This window comes from Pezoporus wallicus, unplaced genomic scaffold (assembly GCF_028554395.1).
Source record: "Pezoporus wallicus isolate ANWC-B61680 ecotype Strahan unplaced genomic scaffold, APGP_CSIRO_Pwel_v1 contig_6566, whole genome shotgun sequence".
Classification (NCBI taxonomy): Eukaryota; Metazoa; Chordata; class Aves; order Psittaciformes; family Psittacidae; genus Pezoporus; species Pezoporus wallicus.
The window spans coordinates 1,051,542-1,074,702 of NW_026638763.1; the positions used below are offsets into that span (position 1 = coordinate 1,051,542).

General features: G+C 44.2%; 1 protein-coding gene across 3 annotated transcripts in view; it reads right to left on the reverse strand.

The window, feature by feature from the left end:
• The window catches only part of VWC2L (von Willebrand factor C domain containing 2 like), a 52,237-nt gene that overhangs the window by 12,077 nt on the left and 16,999 nt on the right, over window positions 1–23,161 (reverse strand). Inside the window, exons 3-4 of one of the 3 annotated variants that reach the window (XM_057412386.1) lie at window positions 17,874–18,003; window positions 10,390–11,334 (exon numbers count right to left, since the gene is read on the reverse strand). The exons of 1 other annotated variant lie outside the window; for it this stretch is intronic. In XM_057412386.1, coding sequence (XP_057268369.1) covers window positions 11,309–11,334; window positions 17,874–18,003 — 156 coding nt within the window. In that variant the 3' untranslated portion in view covers window positions 10,390–11,308. Of the gene's footprint in view, window positions 1–10,389; window positions 11,335–17,873; window positions 18,004–23,161 lie in introns of those variants that run through there. One more of the 3 variants, XM_057412385.1, reaches the window with a different exon arrangement.

Below are 23,161 nucleotides of genomic sequence, written 5' to 3' on the forward strand. Positions count from 1 at the left end.
ACAGATGATGTATGGAAGAGAGCTGGCTGCATGTCAACTCAATATAAAGCCAGAATTGAATCTAACTGGTTCACTACAGCTGTGCATGATGTTTTATGGGCTGGTTTTTATTCATATCAGTCATAAATGAAGTGGAAACTGTGACTGTGCTAATTTTGTATAAAACAGGAGGAAAAAAATGCAATACGGGGGTGGGGAGGAAGAACCAGGATTACCTGAGTTGTGCATTTAGACGTGCAGTCTACTGAAAACCCAACTCACTGCTGGGTAATGAAAATACAACAGTTATTAATGCACAAGGACAGTCACCCCACCACGCACGTTAGTCCTGGCAATGGTTGCCTGTTGATATGATAAACCTCTGCACAAACCCCTTGTGAAGGGGAAGAAGGGTTTCTTTAGCTGCAGGAGACCATTGCATGCTCAGGACAAGCCTTCAGCTCCTGTCAGGAAAATAGAGCAATCCAGATGACTGTGGGAATGTGTCAATTGGCAGAAAAATGTCTTTATGCCTTCCTGCCCCCATGAGATGAAACGTGATGCTTGAGAGCATCAGCATGGTCCTTTTTTTCCCCCCACCTGGTGACAGATTTTTCTGATGAAGGTTTTGAACACGGGATCATGTTAGAAATGGAACTTCAAAGCAAAGCAAAAACTTTTCATTTGAGAGCTGCTGCTGAAACTATTTCTTTCTACTCTCATGTTAGAGTTGGGTTTTCTGCTGCCCATTTTGAGCACAATCCAATTTTCAGACTTTGTGTGACCCAGCAGGACCATCTCCTGCCATCTTCACCACCACCCCTCAGCCTCCTTCCCTCCACAATGACAGACACAGAAACAACTGAAAAGTAAATTTAATGAACATGTATAAAAGCTAAAGTTTAATTCAGGCACCAAAGGTTCCCCTTCCAGTCACAGGACAGACTGTTCTCGTGTTTTACACAGCCAAGTGGCATCAGCCTTTGGATCTGCCTTTAATTCAACTGTATAAATTCAGGTCAGGTTGCAGCAGCAGAGCTCCCACTTTTATGCACATTCATACAAAAGACTGATTACCTGGAGAAAGGGAATAACCACAATGGCAGAAACGTAATTTCCTCATTTGCTTGGGGAATTACTTGCCTGGCACACATAAAAGGAAACTTGAGCAAACATCTCCCTTCCAACCCATCCTCAAGCAACTGATAAGCTTGGTGTTAGAGAGAGAAGACATGGCACTGCTCTGCTGAAATCTGTAGCTCCTGAAGAAACAGGAGGAGGAGGAAGAGGCAGGATGGATGGATGGATCTCGAGTGCACACACCAGGAGCACAAACCACTGCAAGGATGGGCACACCTCGCTCCAATGGACAGATGGGACACACAGAGGTTGATGCTTCTGGAATAAACATGCTCCTAAACCCTTCTGCTGGCACCTGCCCTGGTTTCTCCAACAGCTGCAGAAACAGCTTTAAACCACGTTTGTCCCCAGATTTTGCTCTTCCTGTTACGCTACCTGAATTTAATGGTATCCATGGCATTTCCACAATGCTTTCTGATGGTGCCGTGCAAAGAGCCAGGTTGCTAATAAAAAGAAAATGGGTGGTGCTGGTTTTGCATGTGAATAGTTGCATTTAATGGAATCATGACGTGGAAAAGGATCACCCTTTCCTTTACTAATAATTCCGTGTGCCACTACAAAATGCTTTACCACAGTCTATATGGTCTTTTACACTCTGGCAGATGCCATATGATATGCTGATGTATCAGGACAGGATGGTTATCCATACAGCAGCAGCTAGGAATGATGAAAAGCTGGGGAAAATTTATCGTGGATATATGTGTTTCTGCATCCCTCCCCTTCCCAAATTTTCAGAATGTTTCATTACCCTGGGCTGGTTTTATTCCTTAAGCACTGGATAAACTATTGCTCACACTCTGGTCTTGGTGCCATCATAGTATCTGAATGACTTGCAACCAAGAGCCTGTTTATCATCACAGCATCTCCACAGGGCAGGGAAGTGCAAAGGGGAAACTTAGGCACAGAGGCAGTGCCCTGCTTGAGGGGATGTGGGTTAGTACAACTAAAGCTGGCAAACAACCATTTTTAATGAAACTTGTAGGAACACGACAGGTTTGAGGCTGCAAATTGGGTTCTCAAATGTGACGGAAATTGGTTCAGACTCTATTGGCAAGGGAAAGGAACTGCGGGACAGAGCAGCAAAGTGATGGGCAACGACTTCCAAATGAAATTTCCCATATCTAAGTGTTTCCACACTCTTTAGCAAGTATTCCCTGCCTTGTTTTCCAGCATTCATTTTGTCCTTTGGAAATGTTTTTGAAGCCAGAAGGGGGATTTAGACATTAGAACAGCTACTGACCTTATACAAGTTAATGATTTTATAAAACGCCTAAAAAAATGCTCTACTTTAAGAGATTGATGTTTTCTATTGTATTTTTTCAATGCCAATTAATTACTTAATTCATTAGCAATGTAACACAAGAATAGTCTTTGAAAATCTGGTGCTTTGTGTAGATGCCTTTAATTATGGATAATTAAATACTGTGGAAGGACCTGATTATACCTCTGAGCATTTTCTAATTTCAAACTGAAACACGCTCTTGTACTCCTGAATGCATATACCAAAAGCTGAGCCCAACAATTACATGCAGTAAAAAGAGATGGGAAAAAAACCCACCCCAAAATCCAAACCAGCCCAGACCCCACAACTAAAGTAAAAACTGCTGGGGAAGCTCGAAGGCTTTGTGCACACCCAGCCTGCTTGCTCCCAGTCCCTGGCTTGTCAGGAATATGAGCATAAGCCCAAGGAAGCTCAACACGGAGCTGCTGCAGCCTGCAAACAAATGTGGGCTCAGGACGACTCGATGTTAATGCTTGCTAAAGTTAGGAACAGGTTTCCAGATGGTCCTTTGTATGTATGGCTGCAACAACCAAAACTGCTACAAAGAGCAAAGCACTCTCTGAATGAAATCAGGGCTGACCTTGGAAGATGAAAACTTGCCGATGTCAGAAGATACTCCATTAGTTTGGCTTTGCATTCCTTCCCCTTGCTTTTTTTTCTTTTTTCTTTTCTCCCCTTTATTCCTCCACAGAGACCATGGTGAGAAAGTCAGCATCCAGAGGGCTGTAAGAACCACTGCGGCTGTCTCAGAAAGGGGTTTTAATCTCAGAAGCAAGGCAGGGAAATGTTTGTTTTGAAGACAGCATCGCCCCAGCACTTTCAAGACAGCTCCCCTCCCTACTGCAGCTGAGATCCTGCAGGGGGGCCCAAAGAAGATATATTTTTGGCTCCTTTTGTACTCACTGGAAAAAAGCAGGGGAAAGGAGGGGCACAGATGTCTACATAAAGCCAATTAGTGCTGTCATGCCAGGCACCCTCGCTGTGCACACCTTCTCTCCCTTCTCCCCCCAGCATCTTATTTATACCACAGCCAATTCCTCCCAGCATCTCTGCCCCTCCTGTGCCCTCCACAACCAACTGTCTTCTGCCTTAATTAAAAGCCACCAGTGATGGTGCTGAGTGATAAAATGAGGCCAGGGGCTTTTCATTGCTAGTGGCCACTTCAACTTGGCTGACTGGGAGCTGACTTTTGCCACTGGGCAGTCTAACCCAGCTCCCTAATGAATCATAGAATCACAGAGTGGTTTGGGTTGAAAGGGACCTTAAAGCTCATCCAGTTCCAGCCCCTGCCATGGGCAAGGACACCTTCCACTAGAGCAGGTTGCTCCAAGCCCCTGTGTCCAACCTGGCCTTGAACACTGCCAGGGATGGGGCAGCCACAGCTTCTCTGGGCACCCTGTGCCAGCGCCTCAGCACCCTCATAGTGAAAAATTTCTTCCTTATACCTAGTCTAAATCTCCCCTGTTAAAGTTTAAACCCATTCCCCCTTGTCCTATTGCTACAGTCCCTGACCAAGAGTCCCTCTCTGGCATCCTTGAAGGCCTCCTTCTGGGGGTTTATAACCCCTTCCTTTGAGGCCATTCCCCTTCCATCACCACTTCCCAGGCCTTTAGAGCCATAGATACAAGCTAAGTGAAGTCTGTAAATAAAAGGAATTACCTTTATTTTACCAGGTGACCCACTTGGGAAACCCAAGTGACCACTTGGGCAGGGAAGTCCCTCAAGTAAGAGTGAAACGGTTCAAGAAGGGGTCTGGGAGGGTCAGACTGAGCACCAGGAGAGCAGAACCAAGCACAGCCCCTCTGTGTTTCTCAAGTCCCTTACTCTGATCTTGGCAAGACCTTTTTGGCAAAATCTGGCAGCAAACCAAAGGAGGCAGAGCAGCAATGTATGAGGTGTGCAGACCTTCTAAGACAATTTCCCTGCCTAGGTAAAGGCTCGCTGGGAGGAGGGCTGGCTGTTACTTCACCTTTGGACTCACTGCTCATCCTAAAGGGAAATGCTGCCTTGCAGAGGTAATGGCAACAGCATCCTCTGATTTGGAGGGCATGAGGCCAGCTGATATGGGTGCAGGAACTGGCTCTCGCTATTTTTTGCTGTAACAACTTCACTGTCAAGCTGTTAGAACACATGACAGAGGGGAGCAAATCCTCAGCTGTTGAAAAAGCATGGGTATTTCCCTCGGAGCAAGGCAGTCAGGCCAGCTTACGCCAGTCTCACGAACTGGATCAGTGTTTGCTCTTAGGAGAGCACGAATGCAGCCAAGAAAAGAAATTATTTCAGTGCACAATATAGCAAATATATCTAATTGTTATTATTGCAGACAGGTTTCCATTTTTAATCACAGTTTTCCAAGTCCTTATTAATTACCATTTGACATTTCCTGTAATACATTTCTTTTTTGTCTGACACAGCTTGAAAAGCAACCAAAGAGTCTCTTGATTCTTTCCTTGTAGCACAGTGAGGGTACCAGAGCCTCATGCGCATCAACCACAGCAACTTAAATGAAACCAAGCTAAATCCAGTCATCAATAGTTGGCAGCCACTGCCCTGATCCATAACCCAGAGGGCAGGTCTGCGACTGCTGTGCTGTTGGAAAGGGGCCGGTGCCCACAGTGCTGGCGCGACTGCCGGCCTCTGCTTGCTGGGAGATAAGGGATGACGCATGGGATGCTGCTGCGGACTCAGTTCAGATGAATAATCCTCATGCAGAAGGAGTCCCTTGGACGTCAGAGGGGGCTGCGATGAGTCAGAGATCGGAGAACGAGGCTTTTCTGGAAGGAACACCCAATGCTGGCTTGGCCTTGTGAAATCAGAGCCTTTGACTTGCAGACCGAGCTGGCACTGACACGCTGCATGTCAGCTGCAGTGTGTTCCCCAGCCCCTGGGCACAAGCAAGCCCAAGGAGCTGAGGGGGGGATTATTCATTCCCTGGGTTTTGTAGTCCTGAGTGTATGTGGTGAGAGCTGAGAGGGGATGGCATGAAAGCACACTGGTATTTTGGTTCACAAGCCAGAAACCAGGCAAATGCACTGACCAGAGATAATGAGACTCAGGAATACTGAAGCAGTATTGAACGAGGGCTCTTCCACCCCCACCTCCTGACATTTCCCATCCATTTCAATCAGACAAGAAAGTGCAATCCAAAGTGCAAACAGCTTTGCAAATAGCAAAGCCTGCAGACCTCATCCTGCAAAGTGCAGAGGGTTTTCCAAGAAGCACTGGGTGCCAGCAGCCCTCTCCCACCAGGCATAGAAGGTGGTGATCCCAAAGGCATCTAACCCCAGAGGAGTATATTAATACCATCCTGGAGCTGACCACTTACTCTGGCAAGGAGGAAGGGTGTTTCTTTCCCATTACAATGGGGAGCTATTTCTGCTACTCCTCTCTTACTCAAATGGGGAAAAAATGTCAAAGCTGCAAACACTTTCTGATTTTAATAAAGATCCGAGCAGGTTGTCTGAAATAATTCATTGAGAAAAAAAGCTCCTTTGTTTCCTGTCTTTCCTACTTGAAATGATAAACTGAAGATCTACACCCAAAACCATGTCACCCCCTTTTCCCTCCCAGATTTAAGTGAGTTAATTTTGAAAGCATTAAACTATGGCATTTGATCCTTCCAAGGTTTTTTCCTGACCTTTTTTAATGTACAAACAGCAAGTTTGCTATAATTGGCCTATTTCTTATGGATGTTTCAGTAGTCAGCATTTTCTGACCAACATATTCCCATCTTCTTCAAATACTCTCAACTGGCTGCAATGAAAAAAGTCTGAGTTTTGAAAGGTCAGGAAGAACTTTGGCTGCTCATCTTCAAACAGACCCATTTCTCTCAGTAGATCCCGGTGCAGGACATAAGTACTTTTCTTTTTGGTGCATCAGCTCCTGCTTCATTTATTCTAACAAACGTGAGCTTCCCTGCCAGCACTAATGGCACAAAACACTTTTAACTGGGACAAGAATGTGGCTTAGCTGACAGAAAATGTGTTATACCAGCTGTGGGACTCATCCATATCTATTTTTTTTTCCCCTAAAAAGTGCTTACAGAATTCCTTGTGACAATTATAATTTCAGAAATGGGTACAAGTGGAATATGTATGCCCTAGAGTTCACCTGAAAAGAATAAACTTTCCACGCACAAGATAAGAAACTCTGCTCACATGCTGTAGGATACGTGTGATGAGGATACAGTTGCTCTGGGATACCTTAGGGGAGCTTTGATTGCCCTTTCATCTTCCCAGGAGATGAAAACTGCTGTTGACATCTTTTGTGTAAGAATAAGGTTAAATCATGTACACGATTAGATCATGTACATCCTGAGCTCATCGCAGATAAGGCAGATGTAAAACTCTGTTAGAATCACAGAATCACAGTGATTTGTGCTGGAGGGGACCTTACAGATCATCCGGTTCCACCCCCCTGCCATGGGCAGGGACACCTTCCACTAGACCAGGTTGTTTCAAGCCCCATCCAACCTGGCCTTGAACACTGCCAGGCATCCCTAATAAGACTGCCAGTCTGTTGTGTTTTCCATACTGTTTCAAAGGGGGTTTTAGCCTGATTTTCTGAGTTTCTACCATGAGCAAATTCTGATTTTTAGTTTTTTTAAGTGTCAAGAACCTGTGTACAACGAAAAATGATAAGGAATACAGGCATGCTGACACAGGGTGGCTAAGAGTGACCATGTTTTGCAATGAGACCCACTCAGTACATACTTACACCCTCAAAGGACAGGTTCCTTCCGTCCAGCAAAAAACTAGTACGTCCTCAGGACACAGAAGGTAGGAGGACCATGGGACTGTCTTTGCTAATGACTTATGGTATCACCTGGGGTGCAGCACTGCCCTTCTTCCTGCCTTCTCTCCTCCCCAGCCCCTGTTTCACGTGTAAGCTCCGCACGTCATGTCTCAATACACAATGCCTCCTGGTGGCTCAGTGCTTTTGGAGGGAAAAATAATAAGGGGTAAGAGTTCAGTGGCAGCAATTCTTGCAGAGGGACTCAGCACACCCATACTGCAAAATGAAACAGGGCATGAGACTCCTCTGGCTCTAATGCCACATGGCAAAATCCGGCCACATCCTCACCACATGGCACTTCTTGGGCCTCCTCTGGACCTCCAGACATCCTCCAGAGGGCACATGAGGAGTTTCCCTCTTCACCCTAAGATGTAACTATTTTGTATGCATTTTTTTGTGCTTGAGCTAGCAGGAGGGTGGCCCTGCAGCCCAGTGGGGTGAGGGTCCCTTAGCATCTGGGTTAGGGTGAAGACATGAAGACACAGGTGGGCAGAGGAGCACACAAAGCCTGCTAGAACAGCACTGGGTGACTCCAACTTAGGTGTGCCACCCATTACAAAGTGCTGACAATCAGGGTCCCCTCGGTGAGTTCTCTGCCCAGCTCTCTTTTATTTAGCTGTACCAATATAGCCAGAGGCGCAAGGAACCGAACCACACTAACCCAATCAGCCACAGAAAAGAAAGCAGCATCATCTCCTCTTTTCCACCGGGCTTTTATTTGCTGATGACTAAGCCTAAGCTCTTGTGTCTTAGGCATTAATTCAGATCGACGCTGCAGAAGGGTTTTCTAAACACAAACACAGAAAGCAAGAAATTACCCCACTAACCAGACAAGTTCCTTGCAGCCTGTGCTACAGGAAGTGAGGTGGGAAAAGCTTCATGCTGCAGGAGCAATGCCATGGTGCTAAGCTTGTAGACTGCACCGAGAGCTCAAAGTCGTTGTGGAAAGCCAGAGTATGAAGACAGTTAACTGAGAGGGAGGTGGGCCAAGGGGGGGTGGAAGGGATGATTATGGGCACAAGAGTGTCTCTGGACAACAGGGACAGGCAGTATCTCTTGGCAGGCTTGGCACTGTACCAGCCTCAAGACTGTACCTTCTCAGGAACCTTCTCAGGCAGCACAGCTCAACCACTGTCACACAGCAGTTCTGCTGTCATGTATAAAGAACGTTCTTTTACCCTCACCTGGACATGCTGTTAACAAACTATGAGTCCCTCTGGCAAATGGTTCCACTAAACTTGCATTTGTTTTCATTCTGTCCAGGAGCTGCACTCTGTCAGCAGATCAGGGATAGAGATGACGAAAAAACGCACCTTAAAAATGCTTTTTAGTCTCTCTAGCTGTACTAATTGGTGAGTTGGCAAGCATAACAGGCTAGGATGATGTGCAAACATACAGTAATACCCAGAATGAGATTACTGCACCAATTTCCTTTGCAAAGGTGCATAGGTGTAGGAGAGGCAGAAGGCTATGCTTGAAATACAGGACCCTTCCGAGGGACAGAGACACAGAAATGTGCAGGGAAGGAAAGGAAGCGGGAGGAGAAAACTTCTAAGTGCCTTTTTCAATTCTAAGTTTTCTCAGACTTGCTTAGCTCTAATCTTTAATTCATATTTTCATTACAGTCTCTTTGCTCTGTAAAGTCTGCATTTCATGTAAAAGGAGCAGCTCAAACATCAATTATTTGACATAAGTCAACCCCTTGTTCAAGTCCTCTACTCTACATATATGTAGGCTCCAATAAAAGAAGCATTAAACATTCATTAAATTAGAAATACATGAAGACAGAGCCTGCCACTCTTCTCATAGATAGGCTTAATAATCCCAACCTTCTAGAGCAGCAAAAGCAAACCCATCTCTAATCCTTTTAGAAAGCCTGACCATGCAAAACACCCCAGCCTCCTGCAATGTGCCTGTGAGTCACACAGATATTAGCTCCTTCAGGTTCGATCCTCAGCTAGAGCAAATCACAGTAAAACAACACAGCCAGTGTTACACCAAGTGACACGTACTCAGGATTTGGCTTTAGGCTTCTCTTGCAGCAAAATGGCTTACAGCAAAGTAATTGGATAATAACGTCACTTTTGGTCTTTCAAGTTACACCACAGACCCATTCCTGCTTTAATTTCAGTCCTACCTGGGCTGCCTGTGTTCTGTAAAAGGAACCTGGTTTCCCAACCTGAATCTAGGAACTCTTCCCTCTCCCCAGAACCCCAAACGCATCCCCTCCTCTACAACATACTATCATGATTGTAGTGGATCTTGAGCTACCCCTGCCATAGGCTTGTGCACACAAATTTCAGCAACATTTTTCCCAAGGAGAAACAGTCACCGATGAGCAAATGCTTCTTCATAAATATTTCTGAGTTTAAAGAGCAATGCAGAGACGATGTAATGTGCTTCCCACGTCTCTGTGAGCTGTGTCTGCTCAATGAGAACTTTGGCACAAGTCTCATCCAAGAAATGACTTTTCATAATCCTCCCAAACCCTTCTCCTTAGGGTGCCTGTAGACATTCATTTTGGACTCTGCGGGGATGAAAGCATGGAAACATGGTTAGGGCCTGGGGTACATAAGCAGGACAGTGGCTTTCAGTTCCTATACTGCTTTTGGCTGTCTGGCAGAGTCTTCTTCCACCTTGTTTAATATGTGAATTATCCTCTGCTTGTTTCCTGGGCAGAGGAAGAGATCACAAATGCTTGGGAAGCATTAGCTGACCTGTGAGCATGCAGATGGACATGTCTGGTCAAAGAGGCTGCTGTCCCGCTGGCTCCCTACACAGCACTCTTTGAATGGAGCTTTTCCTGGCAGCATCCCTGTCACTCTGAGGCTACACAGTCCAGCAGCTTCTACTCTGTGTGAGCACTGAGCTGTGTGATGGAGTTAATCACATTAAGCACTGTTCAGTTCATGTCTTTTTTGTTCTCTAAAGGCTTTTCCTCTCACTTGCCTCTTTTAGTCTCTCCTTCTTCTAAACTTCAGGAGGTGGCAGATTCAACTCAGTCCTCCTCGATGCAATCCAGCATCAGGATAACCAGTTTTGGAAGGTGTAACCTCTATATACCTTTCCAAAGCTTTTCACCATTATTAGATGACTCTTCCAACAGCTGTGTCCACAGGGAGCAGGGTATAGTTTTGAGTTAGCAGGACATTTAAGCATCCAGATAAATCCAACTGGATCTCTCTTTGGAGATTTCCAAAAGCAATGGAGGAGCTAGCTCTTGACAGGTGCTTACATACCTAACTCTTATCAGCTAATTCAGCACCTACATGCCTTTAATCACTTAGCCCAGAGTGATGGAGGTGAATGAGCTCCACTGAAAACCAACTTCAGGGAAATGACATTTTTCAAGGAACAGTGAAGTAAGTACTGAAGTATTTTGTCAGGCTGGTGACTTCTTGGCCAAATATACCACCTTGTTTTCAGTCGTGATCGTCTACCACTGCTTAAATTGATCCTTCTTTCCCCTCTGTTGGTAATCAAATCAGTCCTTTAATTAAGCTAATAGGGCACCACAGTTTACATTCCTTCTGGTAAATACAAAGAACACTAGCTTTCAAACCATCAAAAATGCATCCTTTGTAGTCTCAGGAATTTTCTTCTGTATTCAGCCTTCCAAGACCATCGATGTTCACAGCTGGCCACGAAGTCTTGGTGCTCTGGGCTCTGTCATTGCAATGTTCAGATGGCTTCTACAGGTTCTACAAAACTGGAAGATGACTCCTGATCAGGGGTGGCATCTCTGCATCAGCACAGCAGTGCTAAGGAGTCAGCCATGACACAACCACCAGCCTCCATGCGCTGGGCAAGCATTGCCTGAAGAGGAGCAGGTCCTTCCTGTGACCACTCAGAGATCTGAACAGGGTGGTGGGGTCAACTGAGTACCCAAAAACCTGTCTGGCTGCCATGAATACTTTATCCACCAAGAACAAAGGGTGAGGCTGCTATGCTAGGCTACCAGCTTCAGTCTCTGGGACCTCTGAAGAGGATTGTGGAGTCCAGCAAAGTCCAGCGTGGGGGATACATCTTCTTGGCTGGTCACACTCAACTTGCATCTGCACACCCAATCAGCGTATTGCATAGACTTTGACTGAAGGGGTTTTAACTGCAATCTTAAAATCTGGCCATTTCAGGAATTCCTGAAATAAATTAGAAGAGGAATTTTATTTAGTTGGGGCTTTTTCTAAAGCCCCATGGCTCCAAACCACTGTTTTCCAAAACATAAATGAACATGAAGTCTTCTCTCATCCTCTTGCCACATTTTCTGTGTCACCTTTATCCTGCAACAGTTGTATATAACCAAATGGCCGAGAAAACATCCTCTCCCCAAAACCTTCCTGTTTTTTTCCTCAAACTTCTATCAATTTTTTCCACACTTCATTGATTTTTTTGTTACTGATCATGTTAGAAGCAGATGCTTTCCAAAACAATGACCTGGAGAGTCAGTGATCCACATCTTGACCATAAATAACAAGCTCTATTTATGCAATGAAGCACAGGTAACTTAATATCCACGCACTGGATTATTCGGTATTAAAATTTGGCACTTTTCAAGATAGCTGATAATTTGGAACAATAGAGACCATGTGGGAAAGTTCTTTTTGTCAATATTGGTTAATAACATGCACTTTTAATCCACTACCTTCACCTAAAATACAATAAATAATTTACATTTATATGGAGCTTTATATCCCTCCAAATCCCAAAGGGTGTTGCAAAATAAACACCCCCTAAGATAATACCAGGGAATTGATTTGGTTGTGTCCCTGATTTGGAAGGAAGAGAAATCATGAACTGCATCACCAGCACCTCCTTCGGTGGCATCTGGATTTTCCTGGGAAGTCTACCCACTCGAGTGGTATTCAGTACTAACCTTGCTTCATTTATAAACGGAAATGAAGTTCCTGAACCAGTTTTCACCCAGCATGTGGCTGGGGAGGATGGGAACAACCTGACCTCGGGACTGCATCAAATTCCCTTCGCTGTCCATGGCAGAGCTCTTCCAAAGGGACACTCCTTTAACATTTGGGAGCTTCCAAAAATCTCCCACTAGAAGAAAGGTATTTCTACATACCCCTCTGTGAGGAAAAGGCAGCCTTGAAGGTCAGCCCCTGGGTGTTATTCTGCAGAGTATAACATTTTTGCCATTGCATGCAGAATTCACTCCAGGACACATGTAGCATATATTTGTTTGCTAAAGCAAAGGCTGCCCTCAGCATTGACAGGCTGGGAAAATCCCTGGGGGTTTTCTGAGCAAAACATACTGTTATTGAAGGAACAGGCTGGGGTACAGAATGCTTATTGCAAATTAACTCAAACAGAGAAATAATGAGCAGCAAGTTTGGATTCTCAATAAATTAAGGAGAAGCTTAGGTAAAATGCGGCTTTCTATGCATGGAAATAAATTATTATTTATTCACTTTTGTGTTTATGGCCTCAAAGATGAAGACATTTGTATGGAATTATTAATATTTATAGCATATTAAATTAAATACCCATAAGAGCTTTGCCTGCATACATGCTGTTTTACCAAGATAAAATCTGCTGAAGGTCAAAGGGATCTTTTACTTCTTTGTGGAGAGTAGTAGGATCAGAGTCTACCTTGAAATCTGTATCAACTGTGATAATTTAGAACTTTAATTAAAGACTCAGTGACAGAATATCTACAAAACGTCTTCCTGCTGCCCAGTATTTCATCACAAATGTCTCCAGAAGCCCATGCTAATGTGAGGAAGCACACTTGCCAGGAAGTATTTCATTGTAGACACGTTCGCTTTTATCTGTCTTGTTGGGTAAAGGATTCTTTTGTTGATGATCAGTGGCAACAAAAATTAAAGTAGAAGCAAAACCAGATCCCCAAACAGGAATTTATAATGCTTATTCTGTTCATCCCTCAAGAAAATGGAAGTGCCACAGCAAAGCCTATTTTAGCAACTGTGTTAATGTATGTGTAAATGGGTGAAGGCGCCTTTGAAAGCGCTTTCACACTTTGGAGAGGAGAAGTTAACAACTCTATTGTGGCACTTGTTAGAATTTTTAAATTAATTTCCCTGACACAGCTGTGCCATAAAATTTCCCATGATGGTGAATTTTTGCTAATGTTGAGCTTATTTTTGGGTACGATTCTGAAGGACCACTTTCTAAAATCAGGAGAACATGGGTTGCCAGAGCCCTGTGCTGCCCTTCCCTTGCCTCCACTTACCTCCAGCCTTTCCCCAAGCAGCTGGGAGGCCTCTAATTTGAAATTGCATCTGTTTTTTCTTTCAAAGAGCAGCAAACAGTGGATAGATGCACAAGCAGCATGAAACTGAGCTCCTCTAAGAGCAGTGGGCAAAGATCAGTGTGTCACTAAGTCAGCACAGCATTAGAGGAGGGACCTCCAAGACCAACTGGGGACTTCCTGCTGGAGCACATCTATTCACCCCCTCAGAAAGAGCACGTTGGGCACTCTTTGGCTCTGAACAAACAGCACTGGGGAAGCTGAAACACAATGGATTTCTTCCTTTGTGCACAGCAGCAGGTGAGAGTTGTTTGCAGTTGGCAAAGAAGAGGAACCCATTTAAACTAGATTGAGCGATGCAAATGATGATACACTGGGGATCCCCTCCCATCCCTGCATCCTTGCCAGACCATGACCAAAGGGTTGAAGGAAATGTAAAGAGCAACCTTGCAGTGATGTGTAAGGGAAGGCTTTAAGAACCACAGGTCCCGCCAATAACAAGGCTCAGCCCTCAGCGGCTGATGAATTTATGGGGAGGGAAAAGCAGAGGGTCGGAAATGAAGAGTTCAGTGTTAGGTGAAAAGATGGAGGGGAGGTATGATTAACACCACTGCAGCCCTGGTCCCAGAAGCATGGGGACTACATGGAGGATTTTTGTTCTGACAGGCTTTGGTGTAAGCAGAGCGGATGGATGTTCTCACTGAACTGCAGAAGAACCTGGGGGCAGGAGGGATAGCACAGATGGTGGCAGCCCTGAGCTTGATTTTGACACTGACAGGCAAGTTTTAGATCCTGCAGAGGAGAGAGTTAACAATAGCTGACACACTTTTGTCTCGATAAGTCACAATGACTCGAAATAACAACTCAGGGCCATAATTCTGCAGTCTGCCACTACCAGGAAAAGTGAAATCCAGTGACCTTTCATCTCCATGATAGAAACACTGCATGTCATCTGAAACCATCGACCTTAAAATCTACTCTGACAAACTGGACAATGGGACATGGAGAAGAAAACATCCTCTCTCTCCTTCACCCCCAGATTTTAGCTTCCCAGTGCCTGTTCCAGGTGTAATGCAGTACTCCTTGAAAGCACAGTCAACTTTGCATGAGCTACAGCATTTAGTGAAGCACAACATAACACTTCAGTTTCCTTTGACAGTAAGGAATAAATCTCCAAAGCCACTTGTTCAGACTGCTCTTAAATGATGGTAGGGGGAGGGAAATTGGTATTGGCTTTTTATGTATCTTCAGGTCAGGTATGTTAGATTCAACAGATTTTTGCATTATCGTAGAATCATAGAATAGTTAGGGTCGGAAAGGACCTGAAGATCATCAAGTTCCAATCCCCTGCCATGGGCAGGGACACCTTCCACTAGAGCAGGTTGCTCCAAGCCCTGTCCAACCTGGCCTTGAACACTGCCAGGGATGGGCAGCCACAGCTTCTCTGGGCACCCTGTGCCAGTGCTCACTGATTCACAGCACTTTTGCCCTTGGCAAGACATAATTAAGAATGGTGTGAAAAACTATCTGAATGTATTGAGAGGAAATTATTCTTCCATTAATGGCAGCAAAAGCTAAACAAGAAGGTAAGCTATGCTGCTAGCAGACTGCAGCAAACGCAGGGTTGTGTTTTAACCTAAAACGAGGATCTTTACCAAAATTTTAAGGAGTAGCTTTTGGAATGAGGATTTGCACTACATGTTGTTCTAGGGATTAACTTCCCCATCCACCCAAAAGTTGTATCCCTTGAGCTCTCCTGTTTGCCAGTCTAAAATGATGACTGCAGGGACTGAGATGAAGCTAAAATCTTTTCATCACACTGAAACACGGCACTGTAACTGCCTTCACCACTAGCAATAGCTACTGGACTGAAGAAAAAAACAAATAAATTAAAAAAAGAAAAAAAAGGATTTTCAGTCATTTAAGTGGGTCTGTCAGCTTTTGTTATCTTCATGCATTTGTAAGACTGAGCTTTAATTGGCTGGCTGCAGCGGAGAGCTGAAAGATAACATTCTGGTCTCAAGATGACTAGACAGCTTAAAGCACTGTGATCCTCATTCATTAGGTAGTGTCAGAGGGATTCACAGGGGTAAGAGACATAGCAACGTCTGCTACTCTTTCACATGAAGTTCCCAAAATGTTGGAGGGAGGCAAGGGGTGTGCGCCACACTTGGAGCCACATCCAAGAGCAGTAACAAAACCTGCCCATTAGATTCCCTGTGACAATGGAGACTATGTTGGTGCCTACTGACTTCTAACATCGTGTGAATGATTTAATTTCATCTGCAAATGGTAACGCCAAACCTGGCCAGTCATCTCCAGCTCTGCAGGAGGAGCAGGAAGCCCTGCCAGCTGTGGGTTTTCATACCTACAGCTAGGATGGGACGGCAGAAAGCGTTCAGCTCCCCTCCACAGCACCCCCGAAGGAACAGCCACGCCACTGCACCGCCTCTCCACCCACCGTTGGATGGATGAAGGGAGCTGTCGGCGCTGTTGCTGCAAGCCCTGGTCTCCCTGGCCCCAGAGATCAGGCATACAGGCTGCTCTTAAGAGGATGGTGAGAAATACCTCCCTGCCTAAAATAGTTTTCAGACAATTTTATATCTATACCTCCAACTAATGAGCGAAGACAGGAGTGGAGAAATTCGGCAAAACCATGGAGGAAGCCTCCTGGCTCCTAGTTCCAATCATGACACTGTGCCCTGGAGCCTCTTCACCAGGTGTCTGATTTTCTTTCTGTCCTCCCATCCTCATTCCCATCAGTAGGAGCTGCTTCCTTCCCTGTCCTCCTTGTTACCTGGGCACTCTGACTGTCTTTAGAAGAAAGATGATGCCCTTTCCTGATCATCAGATATGTTGGGGACTACAGAAAGCCACCAACCCCCTGAACTGGGGGAGTCTGGTTATCAGAGGAAGTGGTCATGGTGTTGATAGGGAAATCCAGCAGCTCCTGGACCCATGTGAAGCCACCTTTGAGTATACTCTCCTGGGAAGCCTGCTCACAGGCTGGATTCATGTGAAGCAAACCAGATGGGAAGGAACTGACAAGTGCTGCCACTGTAAATGAGGGGCATTCAGCATGGCACCCTGTACTTGATGGGAACACAGAGGCCAAACACACACAAGAGGCATTTGTTTGGGTGTAAATGAATCTGAGCTGTGGTGACAGGCACAGCAATGGCCACTGTTACCCCTCCCAGTCATCAACCCAAGACATCAATCTTGCAGAGTGCAATGGGAAACCTCACACCCAAGCGCAGTGGGACATACATGAAGGTGGTGGACAGAGCTGGTTAACACAGCTTTTCTCTTAAGTTCATCCACAACTACAACCCAATGACATTTCCTGTGAACATTTTCTGCTTTTCAATAGAAACATAAAGCTCTAAATGAAAACCTTTCAAACACTTTTGAGTAAAAATAATTGTTTAATATAAACCTCAAGGTTACAAGTAGTATTTTGGGTACAATTTTCCAGACTAGAATTATTTATGCCAATTCCTTTAGTAAAAATATTTTGCATTTCCAACTCTTTGCTTTTTCTCCATCTTAATGAGCAGAAAATGTGTTGAAAATGTTATTTCTTTCTAAACATTTTCATTTAGATCCAAAAGCAACCATTACTCTTATCCAGCAGTGGTGATGTATGCAAGAGGAAATATATATGGACAGTGAATTCCAATCACAAGAAGATGAGACTAAGTAGCTATTTCTTATATGTCAAGAAAGCCATGAAGATGTTTATGTGATGCTAGCTCATCTTTCAATCTCGCTTCATATGTGCACTAGAAAGATGTTTTTCCAGAGACATATGTGCATACAGGCTGTGGTACAAGACTGGGGAGACCTTCTTGGAAACAGATTTCTTTTTTGAAGAGGCACTTTCAGTCATCCCAAAACCTTTCTTGAAAGTATTGCTATATTAGACTTCAATTCAATAAATCTTTTCAGACGGGCAACGGGGGCCAACACTACACACACAGACTCCAGCACACAACTAACAATGTTACAGGCTTGGTGGGTGTTTTATTACCCCCAATGGAAGTTTTGCCATCAATTTCTGTGAATTTTCCCCTAGTTTTAGGTAATAATAATCGGTTTCTTAATTTAGGACAGAAACTCTCTTTTTAGTTATATAGTTGATTTCACGTTAGACGAATTATGAGAAAAAAGCAAAGATATGAAGCGACTATCTCAGATACCAGGACTCACTCCTCTAATGCCTTACTTAAGTCAGCAGTCCCATCAGTTTCAATGAGAAGACACAGGCCAGGAAGGGAAGCCTTAGTTTTCACAGTTGCCACCTTGTACATGAAGCCCAGGCACAAGGGGAAGCAACAGACCCACCACTACCCTGTGCTGATGGAAGCAAATCTCCTGGCGATGCATCAGTAACAACATTTTAATAAACTGTTTCCTTTATGTCTGTTTGTTAAAGCCAACACGGTACTTTCTTACCATTTTTGCAGACAGGACAACACTGTTCTGGTTCATAGACTGGGTTGACACACTCAGGAACTGCGCAGTCTGCTACAACACAGTGAACTTCATTGCTGGGCTCGCAGCGACACCATTCGCATGGCGAGGGCTAGGAACAAATCTAAAATTAGCCCATTTCCTCCTGTAGCTCACAAGTTTGCAACATTTCTATCTTGCCATAAGATAAACACATTAGCGTTCAACACCTCTTGACTGCATTCATTCATCACGGGTAATATAAATTAACCTATAGGACAAAATAGCAACACCTGAAATAGGCAACTGGAACATTAGACAAACTAGCGAACAGGATACCTGTTTTCCCAGAGCAGGCATGGGGTGTTTAGGCTTTCATGAGGTTCCTTTGTCAAAAAGACTGAGCGGAAACCACTAGGTCATCCCTCTGCTCTAACCCACTTGTTATTATCTTACATATTTGGCTGGAAGCACAGTTGGATTTTTGGAAGATCATGAGTGGTGGCGCATCCCAGGAAGGGCGGACAGGGCAATTTTCCAGATGACAGAATTACAGAATGGTTTGGGTTGGAAAGGACCTTAAGATCATCCAGTTCCAACACCCTGCCATGGGCAGGGACACCTTCCACTAGACAAGGTTGTTCCAAGCCCTGTCCAAGCTGTTTAAACACTTCCAGGGATGGGGCATACTCGTATCTCATGTAGACTGCCATTGCCAGAAAACCCCAAGCTGTTGGAAAGGTGCTGACAGGGTGGCCTGCCCATTTGCCAACCTCTCAATGTGCTTACATTCCTACTTTTCAGAACAGAGGAGAACAGTGTTGTTCTTGGAGGGGCAAAACCATTTTATTCTGTGCTTGTGCAGTACCTGTATCAGGGGTCTGTAAGCACTCCCATAACATAACCATTAGACCTGGTCCTGGCCCCAGTTTTGCCCAGTTTTCAACAAGGTTTGTGAGCAACTGCCTCACACAGAATATATAAAGAGCTTGAATAATTCTGCTGAATAATTAAGAGCTTGAATAATTCTGCTGAAGTCAGGGAGTTCTGGATTAAAACACCCAGCTAAATCGTTCCATTTCAGCTCCATCAATTCAAACAGGAATCTCTATCCACCTCTGAGTAACAAAGAATTGTCACGCTCTCACCCTTTGAAAAGCTATGGAAATCTGCTGAAAAACGTAAAGGTCAGTTTCTAAGGTTCACAGTGTCCTACGTGTGTGCAAGTGTGATGAAAGGATGACAACAGAGCTGAGAAAGGAGGATAAGAGGAGAATCTGAAAGGAAAATCACTTCCTTTCAGTACCTGTATGTTCAATACGCAATTCCCAATTCCTCAGCAACTGCAGGTCAATCACTGACACTTAATGTTAGTGATAAAGAAAATGTGGGTATTGAAAAAATCTTCTTTCTGTTGCATTGATGGGAATCTGCAGAAATGATAATTCCTTTCTCTATATATATTAAAATAAACAGATGCAAAGGAAAGGAGAATTCTTCCCCATGTGTTTCACATGCCAGTGATGGTCACTCATTTCTATGAGACAGATACAACATGTGAACTCTGGTTCTGGCAGATAAAAAGCTTTTCAGTTCGCCTCTAAGAAGCTCTGTATGTCTTGAGTCAAATAATTTATTCCCAGGAAATTCATTTCTACCTTAAAATGCACTAATTGAAGCTTCCCTTGCTTTGTCTCAGCGTCTGCAGTCTATAATTCCCATCACCCCTCATTTGCTCACAGCTTTGGCAATTTAGATAAAATCAGCACTCCTCGAGCAACGGAGGAAGTCTGTGGAGGTGGAATTCCTCTCTCTAATTATCTTTCCTCATTCAATCCTGCTTTGATTTCTGTCTAAAGCACCAGGAATCTAAATTCACTTGACTGACATTTCTTATTCAAGGCTATTTAATAAGAAGAAACAATACAGAAGAAAATAGAACTATTTGCTGAGGGATCAATAAGAAAATTGCTGCTTTGTTTTTACTCATCTTAATCGCTAATTATATGGAGCAGTAGAACTAGATCTTGTGATTTGCAGGGACTTTCACTGATGTATCCTTCAGGACTTGTCCCCATCTTCACTACTATAGTGGCTGTAATGCTAAGAAATACATGATGCATTTCCAGGACTGCAGCCCATCTACGGCTTAAAGATGATCAGCACAAGTAGAAGATGCCCCTGAACGACTCTGCAACTGAGTAAATGAGACATGACGTTCACATCTTTTGCTTTTGCGTTGTTCGTGCAACATGAAAATGACACCGTAATAGACCATGATGTTGCTTGACACTGAAAGCAACTTTTCAAGAGGGAAGAACTGCACACAACTGAAGAAGGAAAGCACACCTCCGTGGTACAAGCGACAGGCAGCAAACAAAAAGTCTGCTCTGGCAGAACAAGAAGACTCTTCTCAGCCACCTCCTCTTCCCCATCTTATCAAGGTCAAGCTACTTGGTCTTGCCTCCAAGATCTTCCTCTATCTGACCACTCTGCTCACTTGCCCCCCAATGTCCCTTACCATGGTTCTTACCCAGCCCTCACCTCCATGGGTGACTCCAGCCTTCCTGACCACTTAGTTTATAAATGTCTCAGATATGCTAACATCCGAGTCCCTTTTCAAAAGGGCTTTACCACAAGCACACTGATTGAGCATCTTTTTACTGTGGACTCAGCTATTAATTTCCCTGTAGCTACCCTTCTTGTGGAACAATTATGGGACATTGGCCAAGAAAGTCCTCTATTTATTTATGTAACCAGGACACAGACCAAGCAGCAAATGACAAACCGGGAATTAGTGAAAGGTGTCCCAGAGTTTTGTTTCCCGACTCACTGTTTAAAGATTCATCCCCCATGGAAAAGTGGTGGTTTACACTTTTGTAGCCACTAAAGTTCAAATGCTGGGTGACAACAGATCCCGAGAAGAAACTCTCACCCCTACTGAAAACCCAGGTCAAAAAACCGTGGAGGGTTTCTGAAGTGCAAAGCAGAGAGGGCACAGAGGCTATGCCATTCCCACACAGACAGTGCAAACGCTTTACTGGTGTCTCTTAAACTGATATTCTGGAAGAAGTGGTAAGATTAAAGGATCATAAAAAGCTTGGACCATAAGATGATTTATTCACTGCACCTGTCCAAGGCAGAATAATCTCTTAGAAGACTCTCTAGGGAAGGATTTGTTAGGAAGGATTTCAAGAGATACTGGTGCAGAGACATTCCTCTCACCATTATCCTCAGGGAAGGATGTTCACTGTGCCCAGCCATAACTTGAATACATGTCCACACAATTGCATGGTCCTTTACTGTTCAAGGTGTATTTTAAGAAATAAACCTATCATTAAAACCCGAGGTGCAAACTAGGTCCTTTTGTAGAAGGTATCAGTACAGCATTATGACTTGGGAAAACTGGTGCAAAGCACCTGAAACTCCTTTTACCCAATTTTCACTTACAACAGGGGAGACAGCACTAACCCTCGGAACTAGTGAGGAAATACGTTCTTTGATATTTTCAGAGTAGGGTCCTATTGTGGTTAAGTTGGTGAGAAGTAGATACGTATTCAAGGGCTTTTGAAAGCAGATCAAGTGGGACACAGAGCACAAAGGACCTTCTTAGTCTCACCACTGACCGTGATTCACCTCTCCTTTGGCCAGTTGCTTCAAAGAGATAAAAATAAGCACAAGGATGTGGACCCTGAACACCCTTGTTTATAGCCACACCTAAGGTCACAGCTCAACTTCTATTTCTCTTCTGTTCTATTGATCTCAAGGAGGACTGTGACCCCAGGTTTGGCTGGGAGGTCAGGTTCATTCCCTGCTTCTACCAGGGAACAGCCCCATCCTGCACAGCAGGGTGACCAGAGGAAAAGAGCCGGGACTCAACTGGTTGTGTGGCTGGAAAAACCTTAGTCTCAGGTGCTGTCAAATGGGAAACATCTGCAATCAGCAGAATTTGTTAACAAAGAAGGAAGGAAGGAAAATTAAAACAGAGAATAGAGAATATGCATGGCTAATAAAGATTTTATGTGCATGAACCCATAATGACAAACTTGACAGATGATATAAACAAACAAATGGAAAAGGCAGCAAAGGAAACAGAAAGAAAACCAAGATACACCTGGAGCAGGGGAAATGAGGAAGCCAAACAAGATGTGGGTACCATATCTCCTCATCTTCACTTTCATGCCCACACAAGCTCCCCACCATTTTTATCCTCTTTGTGGAAGCAAATGCCAGCACATGTAGGAATTATGATTGCTAAGATCATCCAGCTACTCCTCACAGTGACAAGAGAATCCCTCTCTTATGGAGTTGGGCACTACATGGGTCTTTCTTTAGTCAGCTGCTAGGTTTCATAGAACCACAGAAATACCACAGCTCTGAGAGATCCATACTTGAGGGCTTCAGCAGGACCTCAAGTCACCCAGATGGACTGCTGGACAAATAGAGAGATCCTATGATCAAATAATTATTTCATAAAATAGCCTAAACCCCTCATTCATTCCTTCTACCAGAGAGAGGTAGAGAAAAGCAAATGGAAAATTGAATTCAAAACTCAGATTCAAAAAATACTTTTATGCTTTTCTACAGCTGAAGAGATCTGAATCAAACATTTCTTTAGACCAAGGCAGCTGGTACAATCACAGAAACAATTTTAGGCAAGATCTTGCAAGAAGCTTACTGTATCTGAGCTATCTCATTTGTCACAAAAATCTTCTTGTCCCAAACACTAAACTTCACCCTTAGCTTCCATAACTATAGCACCCTAAGCCACCACTCTGCCTCCTCAAACTTGTGCAAGACTCTTCTATAACATACAGATTGCCTTGCAAAAGCTTATTACTGAGTAGTAAGTATTCTTTTTGAGTGAATGGAGGAAGCATATATATATATATATATAACATTAGACTGCAGCCCCCCTCTTCCCTGCCTCCAATAAGGATCCCTCTGTCTGCATGTCTGCTTGTCAATTACTCTTAGCTGCTTCTACACAAACATCTCTAGAGAGGTGGAAAGGGAGTGATTTACCTAAGACAAACAAAAAGCTCTGAAGATGACACCTGACTGATACTTTTTCTTTACCCGTTTGTTCTGTCAATCAGAAGCAATTTTCCTCGGTTTTCACTTTGCTGTCACATTCACCAGGCTAACTGCTGCTGCTTCCAAGCTCACTCATTTCAGTCCCGCATGTGGGCTATCACCCAGCTCAGGAGAGATCCCAGACCATGTTTTAAGGCTGCAGTCTCCTGCAATCAGCTGTGATTAATCCAGCTGGCTTCTCTCAGACTTTCAAG